This window comes from Nannobrachium achirus (assembly GCF_963921795.1).
Source record: "Nannobrachium achirus genome assembly, chromosome: 16".
NCBI lineage: Eukaryota > Metazoa > Chordata > Actinopteri > Myctophiformes > Myctophidae > Nannobrachium > Nannobrachium achirus.
This window is the reverse complement of record NC_137823.1, coordinates 49,121,997-49,144,732: the sequence shown is the minus strand read 5'-3', so window position 1 is coordinate 49,144,732 and position 22,736 is coordinate 49,121,997. Positions and strand designations below refer to the sequence as shown.

Below are 22,736 nucleotides of genomic sequence, written 5' to 3'. Positions count from 1 at the left end.
GGTGGTCCATGTTTGCCTACATCGTTACAAAAAGCTTAGTACTTTTAGAATTGAAAGCCTCCTCGAATGACCACTGATGTTTTTTAATTCCACTGTCCTCGTATCGCACAAATACCAAAGTTTCTCAAAAATAAAACAAAATAAGATGAACAACAACAAAATAATAATAATAAGAGTAAAATATTTTTAATTTGAGAATAGAAAAGATTAACTCATTGATTGCCAATCACGAATATACTCGGGATATATTAGCGCATCCCATAGTGCCAATCACGAGAATATTCGGGATTAAAAAAAAAAAAAAAAAATTGAAAAAACTTTTTTTGAAATTTTTTTTTTGGACCCCATCAAATCTAGTGAACATGATTTCAATCGCGATTTTGCATGTTCCACCCCCATACAACCCCATCTAACATACAGGGTAGCCATGTTTGTTTACATAACATGTAAAACATAATGGCTATTATCTCAAGAATGCCTGAACGGATTTCCAATCGGATCTTTTTGTTTGAAAGCTGTGAACAAACTGCACAAATCCACTCCAATGCAATCCAGGATTGCATTGGATTTTTTAGAGCTCATTCTTCTCTGTTTTTTTCCCATGCATGAGGTGTGCAAGGTTTAATCATGGCTAAGTTGACGAAAATAAGGCTTTTAAAATGCTTGGTAGCCAATAGCTAACTTCAAGCTAACTTCATCCTCTTCCTGTACATGCACAAAGGAAAGTGTTCAGGCAAGTCATGGCTGCAGGGCTTCTGCATATACCAGCATATCTCTATGGGATTTTCTATGGCACACTGGGCACCCTCTAGTGGTGAAAGGGTGGCATTAAATGAACTATAGGTATGGGGTAAAAACTCCTTAGCAGCAATTGGGTTAGGGGGTTAGGGTTTCTGTTTCTGTCAGTAGATTGGGGAGGGGGTCATTTAGTAGTTGGATATACTGTAGAATGTACAATAAAAAAAAGTATACATACCGTATATACACTGCAGAGAAACATTGTTTAAGTCTATTGCTATACTGGAGAACTCCCGATATGAGACGGTTGATACAGCATAAACACAACTGAATACCCAACACTTGAATAAGAGATTTCATGTGTGGAGTGGATGGGAAACATTGCACCTGCTGGCAAGCAAAGGTTTGCAGTTCAAGCCAGTCAAGGGCAAACACCATAGAGTAGAGTAGGCAAAACACTCTCTCTGTCTCTCTGTCTGTCTGTCTGTCTGTCTGTCTGTCTGTCTGTCTGTCTGTCTGTCTGTCTGTCTGTCTGTCTCTCTGTCTCTCTGTCTGTATGTATCACAAACATGCTTATGGGTGTGTGACTGTGTGACAATGTAACTGTGTGCTTATGCGTGTGCTTGAATTAATCTATATTTTGAAAACGCATATTTCTGGTGTTGCTTTGAGATCCTCCTATCACAATCTGCTAAAAAGTGATATGAGACTGGACTGAGCTATGATGTGCTTGCCTGATACTTCTGACTGGTTAGATGTATCATGGTAAGCTTTCTATTCTCATGGTCCGAGTTCTCGTGGTTCGAGTTTTCGCAGGTAACCGATTCGATGGGCATTGTGGGGTTCTTGTATTCCCCGTACTCCACAACGGGGTACGTGACCATGGTGAGCAGTAGGACAGCCAGAAGGATGTACAGCTTGGTCTCCAGGCAAATGAAGGTGCTGTAGGCAAAGGCGATGACGGCACCCAGGGACTCCCATATTTTGTAGTTGGAAAATGCTGCCTCTTTGTCTCTGAGGAAGAGTACTCCATAGATGGCTGGAAAAAAAGAAACAAAGAACATTACCACAGGCTCATCATTCAGTATATTTCCAAAGTCTCAAATTAAACTAAAAACATATAGAGGATCTAATTGTCTCTACCAGCCGAAAGGCATGGGAGAGACTATGTTTTCGCCTCTTTCCGTTTGTCCGTGTGTGTGTCCGTGTGTCCGCGCGTTCATAACCAGCTAATCTCCGACGCTGTTGGCTTGGTCTCGGCCAAACTGTGCACACACACTCCCTGGATGCCAATTCAGATCCTCTGCCCCACATTTTTCACATGGGCCTTTTATAGCACCACCATGAGGCCAATTTCTGTCAAACTCCTTTTTTGACAGTACTCCTACAGATTTCGTCCAAAAATTGGTAGTCAGTATCTCTACAGTCATGTGATCGAGAATGGATCTGTCTCATTTTCCACATTCCATCCTGATTGGCTTTAAGATTGGCTTCCAAAGTTTGTAAGATTGGTCTGTTTTGAACAAAATGCCTTGAACGCAGGCACGCAGCATGCAATTTTTGTGAAATTGTGCACGCACATTCCCACTCAGCCTCATGGTGGTGCTATAACAGGCCAATTTGTGTTTTTACCTATAACTCCACCGATCAGTGTCAAACTTTGTACGCGCACTCCCTAGAGGCCAAGGAAAAACCTTTTCCCTGCATTTTTCACATCAGCCTTTTATAGCACCACCTGGGGGCGGACTTATGTAAAACACATTTTTGGATATTACTCCTTCATTTGATCACAAATCAGTACACAGTATCTCTATACGAGAGTCATGTGCTCAAGACGGCTCTGTCCCATATTACATATTCTATCCTGATTGGCTAAGATTGGCCTCCAAACTTTGCGGGATTGGTCTGTTTCGAACAAAATGCCTCAAATCATGAACACATCGTGCAATTTCGATGAAATTGTGTACGCACATCGTAGTAAAATAGTAAATAGTAAAACACATTATTTGATATTACTCCTACAGATTTTATCCAAAAGATCATGCAAATCAGTACACAGTATATCTATAGTCATGTGATTAAGACGGACCTGTACGACATTTCATATTCCATCCTAATTGGCTAACATTGGCTTCCAAGTTTGCAGGATTGCTCCGTTCTGAACAAAATGCCTCAAATCATGGACACAGCTTGCGATTTCCGTGAAATGTTGCTAGCACATTGGTCAAGGAACAAATGTCGCTCTTTTCACATTGGCCTGTTATAGTGCCACCAGCAGGTCAACTTTAGCAAAACTCATTTTTGGGACAAAATGCCCCAGATCATGCATGCAGCGTCCGATCGCCGTGAAAGGCAGAAGAAGACATGGCACCCTTTTCACATTGGCTTTTTATAGCCTGGTGGAGACCTGTGCTCGGAAGAGCACTGCTTCTAGTTAAAACTATTCTCTGTTCTATTCTCACCGTTGGTCTGTGTTTGCCACACAGCGTCTGCCACGCCCCACAGACCAGGGAACACAAAGAAGACAGGCAGCTGGTCGGGATGAGGCCTCCAGTACAGCAGGGCTATGATGCAGGAGAAGTTGATCGCAGCCGCTGCAAATGGAGAGACGTGGCATTGAGAAACCTTGTTGCTCATTGAATGATGGTGAGTGATTCAGATCAGAAGTCAGAAGTATATAAAATATAGCAGGATGTTCTTTCAAATTCTCCCCAGCCTTGGTGACAGGTGAAAATTAAAGATGCAAGTTGTTTTGCACATACAGACAGAATGTATTTGTTATACATTACATAAAATGGAAACAAGCCCCTGAGTGTTTTGTGTAATCCTTTTTACCATAAACTTTGACTGTACTACATTTACTGTCTAAAGTATTCAATCAACTAATCAAAGGTGATTTTATAAAACAAAACAAGAAATGTACTGCCCGAACAAACTCGATTTCCTTGTTTACACTGTTGAAAGTATATCTATATGACTCTGGTCACGGACTTGGATTTTACCTAGGAAGAAGAGAGGAGCTCGGCCAGTGTACATAGCCAACTTCCCAAAGACAATGGAAGACACTGAATTGCAAGCCCCATAGCAGATCATCACAAAGCCAACATAATTGATGCCCAGTGCACAAGTGGCATAGTTCTATAATGGAAACAAAAAGTATTAAATACATGCTGGTTGTGATGATGATGATGATGATGATGATGACAAGTATTGGTTAAACAAGCCTCGGAAACATCACTGCTCTGTTTTATCACATTTTCCACATCAAGCCCCTCACCTTGGTGTACTCGCTAGACAGGAAGCTCTGTTCAAAGCCACTGTACATGGTGAGAGGGATGAGGATGAGGAGCCTGCGGTCCCTGAGCAGGCGGAACGTGGCCAAGAACGTGCTGCAGAACGGCTCCCGGTTCCCGCGGAACTCCCTGGCCTGACCCTGGTCAATGTTGTCCAGGAACACTGCCACAATGACCATGGCCAACACCCCGACGCCTAGAACAGTTTCAAACCCAGGGAGAGATGTTTTCTTTGAAAATGGATCATTGGAAAGAAAGTTATTCGGAGATAGAATGACTTTCGGCATTATAAAATAAATACATTAAATAATTATAAAGACAGAACAAAAAGCATAAAATTATCATGATGTTACCGATGTAGGCTCCGACCAGCGTCTCCACCAGCTTTTGTGCTGGTTTGATGATGGTGACGTTTAGCTGGACGTCACATTCAGCCACTCCACAGAGCTCCAACTGTTCCTGCGTGATGTTGGCTGGAAGACCACATATATTTTATTTGTCAATATTGTACTTCTTACAGTACTTCACCCTTGAGTCTAAGTGGACAATTGTGCCAAATTTCTTCAAGGCGTTCCTCAGATATCCCAGCAAGCACGGTCAGGACCTGGACCAATCAGTGACGTCTCGATTTGGGCCAGATCAAGTCAAACCATGACTACTCAGATCTGGCCTGGAATATCACCTGATTTAAACCAACATAAATCCTGCCCACGAAAACGGATGTCCTGGATTAATCAGAGAGGGTCCGATCAAGGCCAGATAAATATCATAACTAGTCATATCATATGTCATATTATATGTCCCAGAATATAACCTTACATGCTCATATTTCAACTAACATTACACACAATAACAACAATCCTGTCAAACAAAAAAGTCCCTATGACGTGACGTCAAGATCATCCCCATATGGGCTGTGATCTGGCCTAGTTCTGAACGTCACCGGAGTCACCGGAGGACGTTATCATAACGTCATCATGATGTGATTTGGCTTGCAGGGATTGCATTTACAAAGTTGGAACAGACAAATGGATCATGGATGGATGGACAGACAGACAGACAACCGGAAACACAATGCTTCCAGCCTTGGCAATGAAGCATATTTTAGGTGTACCTATGTTGGAGTCCTGTTGGAATATGAGGGAGGACATGAGGTTTCCCCAGACGCCAGCGGACTGGAACATGAAAAAGAAGATGCCAAAGTATTGGTTGATGACATCAGCACCCTTCCTGCCGTCCTTGGCAGCCTGTAGATTACCAGAGATGGTCAGGTAGGCACATTTGGCCGACCATAGAGGTGAACCGCCCAAACCCAGGATCACAGAGGTAGGGATGAGTGTGTACCTGTATGAGAAGAGGACAGGCAACCATTCTTGTCATTTGTTTATGTGTTCCTTTAGACCTCTTTGTTCCTACGTTCTGAAGCTAAGGGCTCATTTATTGTCACATGGTTGATACAAATGCATCATTTTCAGATGGATAGATGGCAGACAGACAGACAGACAGACAGACAGACAGACAGACAGACAGACAGACAGACAGAGAGATGAATTGGTGTCTCACCATCCAGGATAGAGGTTTCCAAAGGAGTAGGAGACATAGCAGGCCATGCTGAACACGATGGTCCACTTGCAGCCCAGGTTCTTGATCATGATGGGGGGCAGGAACATGGAGGAGACGATCATGGAACCATAGATGACACTCAGAGATGCCACCCCCATCCCCTGCTCCGCATTCAGACTGCTCTGGATGTAATTGTCGATGCATTACTTCAAAACATGACTTGATATACAGTACTTTGCCTAAATAGAGATTACACGTGTATTTGATACAAAAATGTATGGTCTCCAATATAATTTGAATTTAGATGTTGAAAAAGGTGGCTTGTAAGAAAAGCATATTCTTTTGTGTACTTTTTCAATTGTTACAAAGTTGCAAAATAACCTTTTCATGCTCTGATAAAAACTGGTCTTATTGCTGAGACAATAATGTAGATGCCAGTTTGCATGTGTTTGAGTTGCCATTGTCAATTTTAGGATTATATACAGTAGTTCAACACGTGACCATTATATGATGCAGCATGATGACTCATATGCAGCAAAATGCATCATCATTCATGCTGAAATACTAACATATCTCAAAACACAGATTGAACACAAGAAATAACTCAGGATCGTGTAGATCTTGTCCCAAACAACAATAAAATAAGATCTGGTTGTCCCAGAGGTGAACTTACCCTTTAAACTCTGCTGTGCCTGAATGAACCACCCATCTGTTTGAGTCAACTTGTGAACTTACCTGTAGACTTTGCAGGCTTCCATAAGCTGTAAACAGTGACAGAAAGCCAACGGAGACCACAACCACGTTCTTTAAGTTACGGTTGAACATTTCTGCTTTGTGTTAATCCCCAAGGAACTTCACCTTTAACACAGATAAAATAATAAAACATTAATAGTAATAATAATAATCAACTGTATATTCTAAATCAGATTCACAGAGAGAATCTAAGTGCAATTCAAAGGAGCTTCTCTCTGGCGGAAACAAGCATATCTTTGATATAGTCGTGTTTGAGTTCAAAGTTCATGTTGTCTCCCTCTCAGCTTTCCATTAACTGTCTCTCCTGGAGCTGCGTCTCAAGTCCTTAAATCAAATCCTATTTCCTAGCTCCTGTTTCCTTTCTTGTATATCAAAATACCTTGTAACATATAAGGAAATATAGGAGAGAAGTGTAGGAAATAGGATCTAATTTAAGGACTTCAGACGCAGCTCTACACTCAGTTTTCACACACACACACACACACACACACACACACACACACACACACACACACACACACACACACACACACACACACACACACACACACACACACACACACACACACACTCTCTCTCTCTCTCTCTCTCTCTCTCTCTCTCTCTCTCTCTCTCTCTCTCTCTCTCTCTCTCTCTCTCTCTCTCTCTCTCTCCTACACTGTCTCAGTTTCCCATCCTTTGTCTAAATACTCTCTCTCTCTCTCTCTCTCTCTCTCTCTCTCTCTCCTACACTGTCTCAGTTTCCCATCCTTTGTCTAAATAATAAATGTGGTTATCATTATCATTATCACAATATGATAGTCATGATGACACATGTGTTGCTTACATTGACAATGTTTTGTCTTTTTAGGTAGATTGTACAAACTGCAAAGACCTGAAAAGTTGGATCACTGGATAAGTGAGGCTGTGCTGCCTCTGGCAACTGAATTTCCCCCTAGGTTCAACAAAGTTATCTAGTTACAGTAGGTCTGTCTGTCTGACAGTCAATCTATTTGGTGTGTTGTTAGTTAAACAAGCACCAAAATTAAAGGACTGTAGAAATGGTTAATGTACTTCTAGTTGTAACATCAGTGATGTGCACAGACCTTGGTTTTGTTTGACATGATTTATGTTTTTATACCATAAAAACATGGCATGGCAAGGATATATGTCTGCAGTACCAAACCCATCTCTTTATGTGGGAGATATGCAATATGAAGTGGAAATGATTGACAACTCTGCCAATCAATCAACTCATAAGAGTTAATTGCCTTCAGTGTGAGTTAATTGCCGGCGTTTAGTGTAAGATGACGTCAAACTCACCACTATTGGGGCTGTATGGAAAGCTTGGAGTATCCTCTTTCTATCTGCAAAGTGTTTGTTTCATAAAAACCCAGCAGACATGTTATGAGCTACTTTCTATCAAGAAATTCAGTTCAGGTGATTATTTTTTCTAAGTGCTGGAGTTTGGGAGCGATTTAAAAAAAATGCATGGATGCAGGCAGTAATCAGAAGTGCAACCAGGAGCCAGTGATGCGAATAACACATTTTGACTTCAATGTTACAAAGAGACTTGGACACTATAGGTAAACAAGTTAAAAAACAAGTTAATCAGGTTCTTGGGAATTGGAACTGGAAATTGAAAGTTTCAGGCGGCAGAACTTTCTAGGGAAGTCTTCACTGGAGTTCAGTGTAAGTCAGAAGTATTATAATAGAATGGATGTGATTGTTACCAACAAGAATGTGAATTTGGTAGTCTTTGGCTCACCTGTATAGCCTATAAAGTGTTCCGTCATGTGACCAGCATAGGGAGCCAGAGTCCACATTAAACAAAAGTTAGTGGGTTACTTTATCCAACCTTGCGTATTTAACTCATGTTAACTGATACTATAGCCTTCTGATTTTAACATTTATGAGTAAGCAGACACATTTCCTAATTATGACACTTCTTGAGATTCTAACTCCCCTTTCTGTGGAAATTCTTGACATCACTTTCCAGTAACTGATTTCATTGACTCATCATCTTAGGTCACAAGGTCATTTAGTATGCCTACACTGCTTCTCAAGTAATGGTCCATGAACCACTAATGGTGCATGGCATGATTACAGGTGATCCATGTTTGTATTTTCATGGCTATTGGATCGGTCTGCCAGGGACAGAATCCCATGTAATTTTCTGGCTCCAACCGTACATCGTTACAAAAAGCTTGAAGTACTTTTAAAATTGAAAGCCTCCTCCAATGACCAATGATGTTTTTAATTCCATTGTCCTCGTAATCAGACAAATACCAAAGTTTCTCAAAAATAAAACAAAATAAGATGAACAACAAAATAATAATAATACTAATAATACCAGAAGAGTAAAATATTTTTAATTTGAGAATAGAGAAGATTAAGAACTATAGGTAAGGGTAAAAACTCCTTAGCAGCGATTGGGAGTCAGTATAGGGGGTAATTTAGTAGTTGGATATACTGTAGAATGTACAATAAAAAGTATACATACCGTATACACTGCAGAGAAACATTGTTTAAGTCTATTGCAATACTGGAGAACTCCTGATATGAGACGGTTGATACAGCATAAACACAACTAAATACCCAACACTTGAATAAGAGATTTCTTTTGCATGTGTAGAGTGGATGGGAAACATTGCACCTGCTGGCAAGCAAAGGTTTGCAGTTCAAGCCAGTCAAGGGCAAACACCATAGAGTAGAATAGGCAAAACACTCTGTCTGTCTGTCTGTCTGTCTGTCTGTCTGTCTGTCTGTCTGTCTGTCTGTCTGTCTGTCTGTCTCTCTGTCTGTCTCTCTGTCTGTATGTATCACAAACATGCATATGGGTGTGTGACTGTGTGACAATGTAACTGTGTGCTTATGTGCGTGTGCTTGAATTAATCTATATTTTGAAAACGCATAAGACTTCTGGTGTTGCTTTGAGATCCTCCGATCACAATCTGCTAAAAAGTGATATTGTTGATAATAATCTGAGACTGGACTGAGCTATGATGTGCTTTCCTGATACTTCTGACTGGATAGAAGTATCATGGTAGGCTTTCTATTCTCATGGTCAGAGTTCTCATGGTTCGAGTTTTCGCAGGTAACCGATTCTATGGGCGTCGTGGGGTTCTTGTATTCCCCGTACTCCACAACGGGGTACGTGACCATGGTGAGCAGTAGGACGGCCAGAAGGATGTACAGCTTGGTCTCCAGGCAAATGAAGGTGCTGTAGGCAAAGGCGATGACGGCACCCAGAGACTCCCATATTTTGTAGTTGGAAAATGCTGCCTCTTTGTCTCGGGGGAAGAGCACTCCATAGATGGCTGAAGAAAGAAGGAAAGAAAGAAAGGAAAAAATTAACATTACCACAAATTAAACTAAAAAACATAGATAGGATCTAATTAAAACTATTCTCTGTTCTGTTCTCACAGTTGATCTGTGTTTTCCACACAGCGTCTGCCACGCCCCACAGACCAGGGAACACAAAGAAGACAGGCAGCTGGTCGGGATGAGGCCTCCAGTACAGCAGGGCTATGATGCAGGAGAAGTTGATCGCAGCCGCTGAAAATGGAGAGACGTGGCATTGAAAGACCTTATTGCTCATTGAAGGATGATGAGTGATGATTCAGATCAGAAGTCAAAAGTATTAACTATAAAATATAGCTAGATGTCCTTTCAAATTCTCCCCAGCCTTGGTGACAGGTGAAAATGTGAGAATGAAAGATGCAAGTTGTTTTGCACATACAGACTCTGTAAATTATAGCACAGTTAAATTGTTATACATTATATAAAATGGAAATGGAAAAGTCTCTGGGTGTTTTGTGTTAGCAGCGCCTACCACTCGATTGCCTTGTTTACACTGTTGAAATATATCTTATATCATGTAAGTTATATGACTCTGGTCATGGACTTTTACCTAGGAAGAAGAGAGGAGCTCTGCCAGTGTACATAGCCAACTTCCCAAAGACAATGGAAGACACTGAATTGCAAGCCCCATAGCAGATCATCACAAAGCCAACATAATGGATGCCCAGTGCACACGTGGCATAATTCTATAATGGAAACAGAAATATTAAAATACATGCTGGTTGTGATGACAGTATTGGTTTTAAACAAGCCTCAGAAACATCACTGCACTGTTTTATCAAATCCCTCACCTTGGTGTACTCGCTAGACAGGAAGCTCATTTCAAAGCCACTGTACATGGTGAGAGGGATGAGGATGAGGAGCCTGCGGTCACTGAGCAGGCGGAACGTGGCCAAGAACGTGCTGCAGAATGGCTCCCGGTTCCTTCGGAACTCCCTGGCCTGACCCTGGTCAATGTTGTCCAGGAACACTGCCACAATGATCATGGCCAACACCCCAACTCCTAGAACAGTTTCAAACCCAGGGAGAGATGTTTTCTTTGAAAATGGATGGAAAGAAAGTTATTCGGAGATAGAATGACTTCCAGCTTATAAAATAAATAAATGAAATAATAATAAAGACAGAACAAAAAGCATAAAATTATCATGATGTTACCGATGTAGGCTCCGACCAGCGTCTTCACCAGCTTTTCTTCTGGTTTGATGGTGGTGACGTTTTTGATGGTGGCGACATTTAGCTGGACGTCACACTCAGCAACTCCACAGAGCTCCAACTGTTCCTGTGTGATGTTGGCTGGAAGACCACATACATTTTATTTGTCAATATTGTACTTCTTTGTCGATCTTGTATAAATAAAGTTCTAATAAAATTAATTATAAAAATAGGAATACACACATTGCGGTTGTATGCCTCTGGCTCCGACAACCAGACATCCGAGCGTATATGGTACAGTGCACGCCTTAATCACTCGGCTATCGGCGCCCTAGACTTTGAGGTAAAGGTCAGTGACCTTTGACCACCTACTTCTAAACACTGCACCCTTGAGTCTAAGTGGACAATTGTGCCAAATGTCATGACATTTCTTCATTTCTGAAACATATTTTAGGTGTACCTATTTTGGAGTCCCGTTGGAATATGAGGGAGGACATGATGTTTCCCCAGACGGCAGAAAACTGGAATATGAAAAAGAAGATGCCAAAGTATTGGTTGATGACATCGGCACCCTTCCTGCCATCCTTGGCAGCCTGTAGATTACCAGAGATGGTCAGGTAGGCACATTTGGCCGACCATAGAGGTGAACCGCCCAAACCCAGGATCACAGAGGTAGGGATGAGTGTGTACCTGTATGAGAAGAGGACAGGCAACCATTATTGTCATTTGTTTATGTGTTCCTTTAGCCCTCTTTGCTCCTACGTTCTGAAGCTAAGGGCTCATTTATTGTCACATTGGTTGTATTGCTTGATAAAAATGCATAATTTTCAATGTTTGTGTTAAGTAAAACTTAGGCTTAAAAGATACTATTACTACCCTTAAATCATTATATATTTTCACAGCATCGGCCACATGGTATACAGTATACATATACTAGAGGTTTCGAGTTACGCTGCCCTCACACATACGTTGCACCGCTGTCATACACTATGTCATACTTTTCTGGAGCTTTGTCTGAGTACCTGTCTGTCGGGTTATGCCTATACATTTCATTCTAAACTGAAATAAATGGAATCCAATGGTTTCCCTGGAAATCAAAGAAACCATGGAATGCTTTGGAATCTCGTCATCAGTAATCTAAAATATGAGTTATACCAACGGAATAGTTCATTTTAAGTGTCGATCAGGAGTCCTAACTGTCACCTTTCTTCTGCTTCTTAAATGTTCTTCACATCTTTAGTTGTTGGTCGTGAGGATTTTTCTGTGGGGAGGATGTTTTGATACACATAATCTTTTACTTTTAGTGAAAGTCTTTATTTAAGTGAAAGCTCCCTACCAGTTTCCTTCTAGATGATGTTTTGCTCGTTTTAATTCATGGACAAAGCGACAGAGACATAGACAGCTAGACAGACAGACAGAAGAACAGAGAGGAACAACAGAACAGAGAGAACAGAGAGGAAGAACAGATGAATAGATGACAGGCAGGCAGGCAGACAGACAGACAGACAGACGGACAGAGAGATGGATTGTCTCACCATCCAGGATAGAAGTTTCCAAAGTAGTAGGAGACATAGCAGGCCATGCTGACCACAATGGTCCACTTGCAGCCGAGGTTCTTGATCATTATGGGGGGCACGAACATGGAGGAGACAATCATGGAACCATAGATGACACTCAGAGATGCCACCCCCATCCCCTGTTCTGCATTCAGACTGCTCTGGACAGGAGAGACACAGGGTAATGGATGAAACGGGGACAGTTTGTTTGTCCCATGTTGGACAGTTTATTTGTTGATGTAATGCATTTATTGATGCATTACATCAACACAAGCTCCTTGACTGTCAACCAGAATAAAAGACCAGAGTTCAGAAACGGGCTTGCAAAATTATACTTGGCCGAGACATTCTCAGGAGAGGCTCTCCGGCTCCGCACCCTCACATTGTGCACCCTAGCAGAGAGGCGCACCCAACTGTGTCTGGACTTTGCAAGGAAGCTGTTTAAGTCCAACTTCCGAAAATGGCTACCAACTCTCAGGAAGGAGATCTCTGGTCGCCAAACAAGGAATGGAGACGACCTGGACACTCCAACATGCAACATGCTAGAGATACAAGAAATCACCAATCCCATACATGTGCACTTTGTGCAGACTCTTAAATGATAGTGGATTCTAGATTTTAGTTTTTATTGGACTTTTAGATAGGCAAATGCAAATGCATTTTAGATTTGAAGTTTTTATATTGTAATCAGGAAAATAATTCAGTGTTTTTAATGGCACCTGTCTTGTCTTCAGGATGATCTGTGATCATCCTGAAAGTTGAATAAACATAAACATAAACAGAACACATGACTTGATATACCTTGCTTGAAAGAAATGACCCAAGTCTTTGATTTTACTTGATTCCCCATGACCAAAAAATATATAAATTAAGGTGAAGATTCTGCTTGCTTATGCAAATAATCACATCCAAATTTAGCAAAAAAAAAGAAAAGAAAAGAAAAGTGAAATGCCAATATAATTAGAATTTAGATGTTGAAAAGCACATTGCTTTATATAGTTTTTCAATTGTTACAAAGCAAAATAACCTTTTCTGGTGTTGATAAAACCTGATCTTATTGCTTAGGCAATAATGCAGATGCCAGTTTACATGTGTTTGAGTTGCTGTTGTCAACTTTAGGACTCAGCTGTGCCTGAAAGAACCACCCATCTGTTTGAGTCAACTTGTGAACTTACCTGTAGACTTTGCAGGCTTGCATAAGCTGTAAACAGTGACAGAAAGCCAACGGAGACCACAACCACGTTCTTTAAGTTACGGTTGAACATTTCTGCTTTTTGTTAATCCCAAAAAAACTTCACCTTCAACAAAGGTAAAATAATAAAACATTAATAAATAATAATGATCAACTGTATATTCACAGAGAGTATCCAAGTGCAATTCAAATGAGCTTCTCCCGGCAGAAACAAGCATATCTTTGATATAGTCGTATTTGAGTTCAAAGTTCATATTGTCTCTCTCTCAGCTTTCCAACTGTCTCTCCTACACTGTCTCTAACTCAGTTTTCACACAGTCTCTCTCTCCTACACTGTCTCAGCTTTCCCATCCTTTAATGTGGTTATCGTTATCACAATATGATAGTCATGATGACAAATGTGTTGTTTACATTGACAGTGTTCTGTCTTTTTAGGTGGATTGTACAAACTGCAAAGACCTCAAATGTTGGATTACTGGACCATGCAAGACAAAACAAGTGAGGCATGATAGATTCATTAGCTAGTCTCTCCTTCTATGGATTATTCTTGTGTAACACTGGAGTAAAATCCATTCAAAGGATAATACTGTATGATTCTCTTGTTTGTACAGATACTGTTTTCTATTTTATCAGTGTATTATTTAATCTTTACCATACATACACTGTACATTGTACATATACTGAATGTAATGGTCTACAGTAGCCTACATTTATGATATTGATATGATTGTATTCATATAGTTTTCCTCTGACACTGTACAGTGCGGATACTGTATCTGTTGTTTGTTGTATATGTAGTAACTAGAAGTACAACCAGGAGCCAGTGATGCGAATAACATATATTTTGACTGCAGTGTTACAAAGTAATTTGGACACTAGCCTAGGTAAACAACACAAAGTTTATCAGGTTCTTGGGATTTGGAACAGGAGCCACCAGGGTGTTCTTGGTAGAATTGAACGTTACGTTTCAGGAGGCAGAACTTTCTAAGGAAGTCTTCATGTCAGAATGTGACCAGCAGAGGGAGCCAGAGTCCGCATAAAGAATAAGTAGGCTATAGGACGCACCCCCATCTTATGGATGGCCAAGTGCACGTAAACTATAATAATATAATAATAAATATATAATGAATGTATGTCATATTATGCGCTCTACGTTGAATTATAGCATAGCCCCCGAAAAAAGGTTTAACCCATGATGCAACCATTTCCATTGTAGCTTATGTCTGCCTGAGTGTTAAAATGACTAGCCTACACAAGTCTCACTCAGTAACTTTACTCGACTACTTAATTGGGACATCATGGGACATGTCTGTCCCCTGCCTTCATCCCAATGGACGATGTAATGCTCCAGGACACAGTTAATGGGACAAACACGACTACCTGACTGCTTCTGAAGTGAAGATCTCCTATAGCTGATGATTTCACCTCTGTGAAGTTGGCACAATGGCACCCCATATGATGAAAACATTTAAAAATTGTGTAATTCTTTAGTGCTGGTCTGGATTTGTGCTGAATTGTGCTGTAAATTTTATAATTTGTGCTGGCATCATTTTTTAGATATTCTACATATTACTACCACTGTTCAGCTAGGCATTGCTGCTCTACATCGCCCTCTGGAGGCCACACCACTTTAATGCTGCTAAATCTGCTAATTCATAACCATATAAATATTTATATAAATAAATATAGGCTATATAATACACAATTGATGATTTCAACAGATGATCAAATCAAATCCAGCACTAAAGAATGATAGCCTACAATTTTTATGTATGTTTTTATCATATGGGGTGCCAACTGTCATATGTCATATGGTGATGCTTTCGCATGAAGAGGAACATCTGTTCTCAGGAGCAGGAGGTGAGGCACCTGTTGTACACACTGTGAAGTCAGTTATTGGAGTTCGACCGACGTGTTCGTGTTCTGCTAGTCCAATAAAAGTTGTCTACTGACTAGAGCTTTTGCGAGGTGATGGAGTTGAGATATGTAAATGTTTTCAGATAATTTCGCTGTCGACTATAGGCCTAGATCATTCCATATCCGCTCTCTCTGCAAAGTCGTTTTTGGAGCTGTGTGGAGCTCCCTATACGTGGCCGTGTGTGTGGGTCTGTCTGTCTGTCTGTCTGTCTGTTTGTCTGTTTGTCTGTCTGTCTGTCTCCGGGTATGTAGTCTGCAGTAACCTTTTCTGGCCACACATGTTAAGGGAGGGGCGCTGTTGCACACACACACACACACACACACACACACACACACGCACGCACGCACGCACGCACGCACGCACGCACGCACGCACGCACACACACACACACACACACACACAGCTCCACTTCGAACAGAGGTTCGATTTTTACATTTTAGAAGGGGGCGCGTCTGCAGACATGGAGCACGTGTTGTAGCCTGTCATTTTCCCACTATGCTGAGCTGCCCATTTGGGTGCCCTAATGCATTGGTTCTCATCCTTCTCAAAGTGGGGTCCGGCCGTCCGGGGACCCCCAGGGGTCCTTGAAGGAGTTCCATGGGGGTCCCCAGCTAAATGATCGTTAGGAACCAAATAGACCCTTATGGGTAGGCTAGTAACTATCAGAGAGTGTACACTAGAGAGTGTGCAAATAGAACCAAATAGACCCTAACCTTTTGTACACTCTAGTCTCTGAGTTAAATTAACATTGATTTTACAATAGACCTATTAGATTGGCATCTCAGAAATAAATGCCATTAAATGGGTTCAAACTGGGGGTCCTTGACATTATAATGGTTCAGAGTCGCAGCTATGTAAAAATCTTCTCTTATATGGTCACTGCATCTTTTCAATTGGGGGTCCATGGGCTAAAAAGTGTCCATTTTGAGAACCACTTCCCTAATATCTTTGTGGTGCCCCAGCCCAGGGCCCTAGCCCTGGTTTGGAGTAATTTGATTAAATGTAGGCCTGCCCTAAATCTGAATATCTTAAATGATAGGGACATTATGACATTAATAGTAAAATAAAATACAATACAAAATATAAGGACGGCAAAAGGAATGCTGGCACACCGACATATCAATTAAAGGAAATAAGTTATTTTGTGATCCATTGTGAAACAAATAAAAGGTGTTACCAAAAGGGTGCCAAAACACTCTTAACACTGTTAACTTAATATAATAAAAAAAATGTACAGGACGCAAACAACCCCTGGGCATCTCCAGGTTGGAGATGGGGGACTTTACTACTTCAGCACCACACTTATGAGGGCTAGTTCTTAGGAGAGGAGCCGAGGATGCTGTGACAACACTCACCTAGTCAGTCTCTCAGTTTCATTTTGCAATTTGCTTTCAAATGAAAATGTAGATTTCTGGAGGAGGCTGGTTTACGAGGCTAGCACTGCCAAGCCTGATTTCCTTTTATTCAGGAATTGAAATGATCTTGCCCACAAAGATGAAAAAATATGTAAAAAAAAAAAAAAAGGAAAGACCAAATGGATTCCGAATTGATTCCCTACCCATATAGTCCACAAAAAATAATTGTATCGTGTCCAGTGGTGGGCCTTATTGTTGACCATATAACTGCAAATCTCAAGTCTAAATGTTTGTTGATGCTGGGTATTTTTGTTGATGTCTGTGTTAGTGTTTTGTAGTCGTGTTGTGATGGTATTGAGTAGTTGTGTTGGCTCCATCACAGAGATTAATGGAATGTATATAGCCTATATACATTCTAGAAGATCAGCCATACTGTCTGAGTTGCTAATACTTACCACCAGGTCTAGGACTCTATAAAAGAAGGATCAGGCATTGGACCCCAAAATCTGGCATTGGTCGGGCTCTAATGCAGAGTGGCTGCCTGGGATCAAGTGATCATCCCTTAGCACTCATTTGGGTGGCGCAGCCCTTGTGTGTGTTTGTCTGGGAACTGGAGAGCAAGGCTATTGAATTATTCCTCAGTACCACAAATGCCCACACAGCATTTTCTCATTCCCAAGACTCATTCTCAGACAGAGCAACATTTCCGATTGGTTTAACATAGTCTACTGTAGCTGGAAACCTACCAAAACAATCTGCTTTCTCCATGTGGTCCAGAAAATCATTCCTTATTGTTATGATGTACATGTATATTATGAGCCTTCAATCTTCAGTATTCTTCAGAATTCTTCAGAATGATGAACATTATCTTCTTTTTTTCCTCATGCTTGATGTTTTATGGATTTTGTTTCCATCATTTCGAGTTTAGTTTCAGTATAGCTAACAACTGCTATGTCATTTGTTTGGGTGCTGGTTCTTTGGATTTTCATTTAGTATTTTTGTCTTAGCACTTCTTCTTAGAGGAATTTTGTAATTTGCTCTATAGTTGAGTACCATGGTGAAAAGAATTGTTGTACAGAACTCGAAGAAACTCACCCTTATTTTCACCATATTTTCTGGTATCTCCCCAGTTTTGTATACCCATCATGACATCTGTCATAAAATAAATGCTAAATAGAGTTCAAATTATTAGTAAAATGTGAGATTATTACATTCTTTTTGACAGCGGTCCTGAATTATATTGCCAATGGTACTGATTCAAAGAACTGCCAGCCTACTACTAGCCTGGCATGGCCAGACAAATATCACTGCGTAGATATTAGTCTGGCCCACATTTGCATACTGGGCCATGATTGGTCCCTCACTACTTCGACAGGAGTGAAATCAAATCACAACTGTAATTGCAAATTGCTTGGTCACAAACCAAGCTATCCGTTTTTTTGCAATGGCAGATTCGACTGGTTTCCACGCTAGAACAGCCTTGCCTGGTCACTGTTATGACATGCGTATGATAGGCTTATGATGCAGGATTCAAGTGTGTTTTATATGCTTATAAACTAATTTATATTGATGTGCAGGGCGAACACTTCTTAAAAAGGCCTGGTGTTTTGAAAAATTCAATACAGTGTTTTTTGTGCACATTCTTTCTTTTACTTCTTTCTTTCTTGTACAGTATGTCTTTCTTGATAAATGAGGCTAATTTAAAGTTATGCTCATTAGTTTGTTGGCGCAAACCATGCATAGTAATAAATACTCAATGGACCGTAAATGGGCCATAGTCAGCAAAAGAGGCTGCTTTCCATTTGCATTCATCACAATTATTTTGATGTCTCTATCAGTTCGGTGCACCAACCCATAACTGTAGCAGATTTAAAATGGATTGGACCAATATTCCAAAGCAAGCTTGTAGGCATGAAGCATTATGTAACAAACAGAGGGAGACAGGAGTGTCCAGTCAGGACAACAGTTCATCCTGTTCTTTTAGAGTATATAAAGTACCTGCGTATGGAGATTTGTTGGGACAAAAATACCCAAAGAATTGACTGTTCAGTGTTCATTCTTCCAAATTCAGAAAAGTTGATGACAAATACTTTATGTTACACACAATAACTGCATTGCTGTATGGCTACTTCCTCTCCAGGGTGTGGATTTAGAATTAGTGTCATATATACTCTTTTCTTTCACTCAAGCATTAAAAACCTCTTTGATCTCTCAGCAGAAAGAGTTGCATAAGCAGAAGCTTTTCCATTCGAGTTAAAATCAAATGTGTGTTTGTGTGTATGAACTCCTGACCTGTCGTCCAGAGCCACTGCTACTGTGTGTGTGCGTGTGTGTGTGTGTGTGTGTGTGTGTGTGTGTGTGTGTGTGTGTGTGTGTGTTCTATTCTCATGGTAAGTTTCAGGAATCTGGTTCAGTGCTGAGCTCTGAGTAACTTCTGTGAGAGAAATATTTGAGTCAGTTCTCACACCTCTCACACCTGTTCTCACAGAAAATGTGTTTTGTAACACTACTAGAGGTTCGCGGCGCGTAGCGCCGCTCACATCTACGCAAAAAAAAGTTTTTTGAAAAAAAAAGTTTTTTGAAAAAAAAAGTTTTTTGAAAAAAAAAGTTTTTTGAAAAAAAAAGTTTTTTGAAAAAAAAAAGTTTTTTGAAAAAAAGTTTTTTGAAAAAAAAGGTTTTTTGAAAAAAAAAAAAGTTAAAAAAAAAGGAAAAAAAAATTGTTTGGGGGGGGGGAACTATTGTGGCGGAACTATTGTGCCGCAGCACGTTTCCGGTCGGACATATTTGACGACCGGACGCACTTCCGGTGAAGAACTCCGCGAATTAAAAAGAGTAACGTTACGTTGCTGTAATGGGATGTACATACATGAAGATTATGTTAATGTGATCGGGACTCGTGCCTAAGTGATGGAATGTACTGGAATGTGGACAGTAGTGCTATTGACTATGCAAACGTGAGTACATCATTTGTTTAGCTAACTGTTAGCCTGGTGTTGACTCTACGTCAGCACGTATGGCGCTGGTGTGACGTGAGGACGTCGGCACGTGTGCCACGTGATCAGTCCTAGCCAATTGGACTGCTTTGGGTCGTCTGTATGTATGTATGTCGAATGCACCGTTCTGTCAGTTTCAAATTGTATATAGAGATGGCATTGGTCATTGACACCCTCACTTGAAAATGTTATCTAAAAGAGCTAGATTGAATTATTCTCCTTCTTTTCCGTGTATTCTTACAATGCAAAATCATGTCAAAGTAGGCAGGAATTAAACGCAGTTGGTACAATGGAAGTTTAGGAGGAAAGACCACATTGGATAACAATTTCCTCCCCCATGTAATCGCCTCCAATCTGGCCAGATATCAACTGCCCTGTCCTCTCCATCCCTCCACCCTACCTCCCCTCATCCCCACCCACGAGCTAAGCTAATCGGACAACACCCCTTCAATTCTTAGATAAACCTCAGTAGTGATTGTGTAAATCGTAATGTATACGTAATGGTTCTATACTAAATGGACCCTCCCCTAAACAATGTACCTCCCGGCAAACCCTTGATATACAGAAAGAAATAGTCCCACATTAAATGGAATTTGTCCTTCACTCTCTTTAACCATCCTGTGTCTCTTTCTTACTCCTCTTCTTGTATCCACTCTCTCCTCCACCGCAGTGTTGCCAGACGTACGATAATTATCGTATTTGTACGATAATTTGACCCCCTGTACGATGTACGATCAATAATTCCAAAAATGCCCAAATGTACGATAATTTCGGCATATCATCAAAAAGAGCGTGAATTCACTATTTTCCCTGGCTGCTGATCTGGGATCTGGTTTGGCTTCTCAAAATAAGCCAGGAAATCAGTTAATCTGACCCTAGATCTGTACTTGGAGGCATTAAAAACACTGGTTGCATCTTTCCAGACCAGTTTCAGGCTTTTATTTGTGTAAGCTCCAAGAAGTTGCCTGCCTCCACACAGCATATCTGATGCGTTTTTGTCACGCAGGAGTCTAAAACGAGGTCGTTTCTTACACTAAAGACGCATTTTTTGGTGAAATTACGTTTTTACGCGAGTGATTTATCTTTTTTTGGCCGTGTACGATAGTTTCATGTCAAATACGATAATTCTGAGCCTCCGGTACGATAATTCAACATTTCCCATCTGGTAACACTGCTCCACCGCCTCCTCTTAGTCACCAGTGTGTTCCTCAATCCCTACCTCCCACTGCCATCTCCCGCAAATCCTTGATGGAATCTCACCTCTGCTCTGCAGAGGTGAAATCCTCTGGGAAAGGAAGACATATTCATATTCATCATTGGTCGGGCTCTAATGCAGAGTGGCTGCCTGGGATCAAATGATCATTCGTTAGCGCTCATTTGGGTGGCGCAGCCCTTGTGTGTGTTTGTCTGGGAACTGGAGAGCAAGGCTATTGAATTATTCACGACATATTCAACATGTTGTCAATGAGAAGAGTGTCCGGGTTAGATAACACATTCCATATTTGCGCGTAGCTGCATTGGAAACTCCTTATATGGTTATGGCTGAGTCATAGTGACATGAGCGGCCAATAGACCATTGCTTCGGAACTCTGAAACTGCGTCTGTTGGATTGGGTTTTGGGTCCTATTCGGACAGTTGGGCTTCGTTTTAAGCCTATTTAATGTAAAGATATATACCACACACAAGCCAAACATGCAATCATTTAATTTCAACTATTATCTGTTTAGGGCAGCAGTGGCTCAGGAGGTAGAGCGACCGCTTGGGAATCTAAAGGAGGGTCTGCTAAATGCTTAAAATGTGTAAATGAGCAAGAAACGTACTTAGCCCCTAACTCCTCCAGATGAGCAGGTTGGTACCATGCTCGCATGGCCCCCCCGCCGTCAGTGTGTGAATGTATGTGTGAATATAATGCACAATGTAAAGTGCTTTGGGGGGGAATAAAGCGCTATTTAAATCCACCATTTGTACCATTTATGTGGTAAGAAATTGATTGATTGATTGATTGATTGAAGACTTTATTAGAAGTTTGCATAGGAAAAGGTACAGTTTCATGACGGTACAGTTCACTGGTACAAGGTCTACTAAAAGGAGATCCATGAAAAGACTAAACTTATTTCCACAGGAAACCATTTAAGTATCTCATATAACATTGAATGACAGACGAATAGAACACAGTACTATGCAGTAGATATGTAAAGAAAATAAATAATGAGAGAACAAAAAAAGAGTCTAAAACAGTTATACAAAGAAGGGGCAGGGGAGGGTAGGGTTGGGCTAGGTTAGTTTTTTTACCAGTTGCGAACGGCTGCTGCCTGTAAGTGGTTTTTCAGGGCAATTTTAAAGGATGCTAGTGATCCACACTCCTTTATGACCTTCGGTAAGGCTTTCCACATTTTGGTGGTATAGCAGAAAAAAGAGTTTGACCCTTTGTTGGTTTTGACTCTGGGTTGAAAGTGATCTGTGGCGCTGCCTCTGGTGTTGTAATTATGGTCATCCTTAATGTTTATAAAGTATTTTGACAGGTACTTGGGTATCATAGTGGTGTAGTGTATCTTGTACACCAGGCCCATTGCAAGTTGCTGTACTCTGTTTTACAAGGCATGGAACTCAACAAGCAGAATTTTCCCACCACTTTTGTGTTTACTCAAGAATGAAAGAGCAGTGGCTAAGCCATGTATCCAACATCCATAACTCACACCAGTCCCTAATATACCAGCTAATTATTTGTATTTACAATGTGTACTTTGGAAATGCTATGCATGTTAATCATATTCTTTGACATGCATTGTGACAACAGGATATTATGTGGGATGGGTGGAACTATGTTGATGCATTGTTTGTATCATTGTTCAGTGTATTACATGCACTAATGTTACAGCAT

At 40.8% G+C, this 22,736-nt stretch overlaps 2 protein-coding genes across 4 annotated transcripts; both read right to left on the bottom strand.

The window, feature by feature from the left end:
- Window position 1: 1 nt before the first annotated feature.
- LOC308301346 (protein unc-93 homolog A-like) lies at window positions 2-6,555 on the bottom strand. Of its 3 annotated transcripts, none has more exons than XM_080745299.1 (8): window positions 6,268-6,555; window positions 5,595-5,771; window positions 5,146-5,375; window positions 4,385-4,504; window positions 4,016-4,227; window positions 3,741-3,876; window positions 3,201-3,332; window positions 2-1,777 (listed from the first exon to the last, which is right to left on the bottom strand). In XM_080745299.1, exons 1-8 carry the CDS (start codon window positions 6,417-6,419, stop codon window positions 1,458-1,460), a joined length of 1,479 nt encoding a protein of 492 aa, XP_080601425.1. In that variant the 5' UTR covers window positions 6,420-6,555; the 3' UTR covers window positions 2-1,457. The 3 variants fall into 3 exon arrangements, with proteins under 3 accessions (XP_080601425.1, XP_080601426.1, XP_080601427.1); XM_080745300.1 differs by having other exon boundaries at window positions 5,595-5,776; window positions 6,330-6,555; XM_080745301.1 differs by having other exon boundaries at window positions 5,595-5,776; window positions 6,268-6,443.
- Window positions 6,556-8,683: 2,128 nt separating this feature from the next.
- LOC308300246 (protein unc-93 homolog A-like) lies at window positions 8,684-13,799 on the bottom strand. Its single transcript, XM_080744061.1, has 8 exons — window positions 13,573-13,799; window positions 12,377-12,558; window positions 11,302-11,531; window positions 10,845-10,982; window positions 10,481-10,692; window positions 10,240-10,375; window positions 9,753-9,884; window positions 8,684-9,646 (listed from the first exon to the last, which is right to left on the bottom strand). The coding sequence occupies exons 1-8, from the start codon at window positions 13,660-13,662 to the stop codon at window positions 9,327-9,329; spliced, it is 1,440 nt and encodes a 479-aa protein (XP_080600187.1). The 5' UTR covers window positions 13,663-13,799; the 3' UTR covers window positions 8,684-9,326.
- Between the last annotated feature and the right edge of the window lie 8,937 nt (window positions 13,800-22,736).

Bases quoted from the DNA above. Each gene is read 5' to 3' on its own strand.
- LOC308300246 (XM_080744061.1), bottom strand. From the start codon at position 13,662: ATGTTCAACCGTAACTTAAAGAACGTGGTTGTGGTCTCCGTTGGCTTT. The intron at 12,559-13,572 runs GTAAGTTCACAA...TCTCCTGTCCAG, and splicing joins CAAGCCTGCAAAGTCTACAG to AGCAGTCTGAATGCAGAACA. The intron at 11,532-12,376 runs GTGAGACAATCC...CTTCTCATACAG, and splicing joins GGAAACTTCTATCCTGGATG to GTACACACTCATCCCTACCT.
- LOC308301346 (XM_080745299.1), bottom strand. From the start codon at position 6,419: ATGTTCAACCGTAACTTAAAGAACGTGGTTGTGGTCTCCGTTGGCTTT. The intron at 3,877-4,015 runs GTGAGGGGCTTG...TTTCCATTATAG, and splicing joins TGTCTAGCGAGTACACCAAG to AACTATGCCACTTGTGCACT. The intron at 3,333-3,740 runs GTAAAATCCAAG...CTCCATTTGCAG, and splicing joins AGCTCCTCTCTTCTTCCTAG to CGGCTGCGATCAACTTCTCC.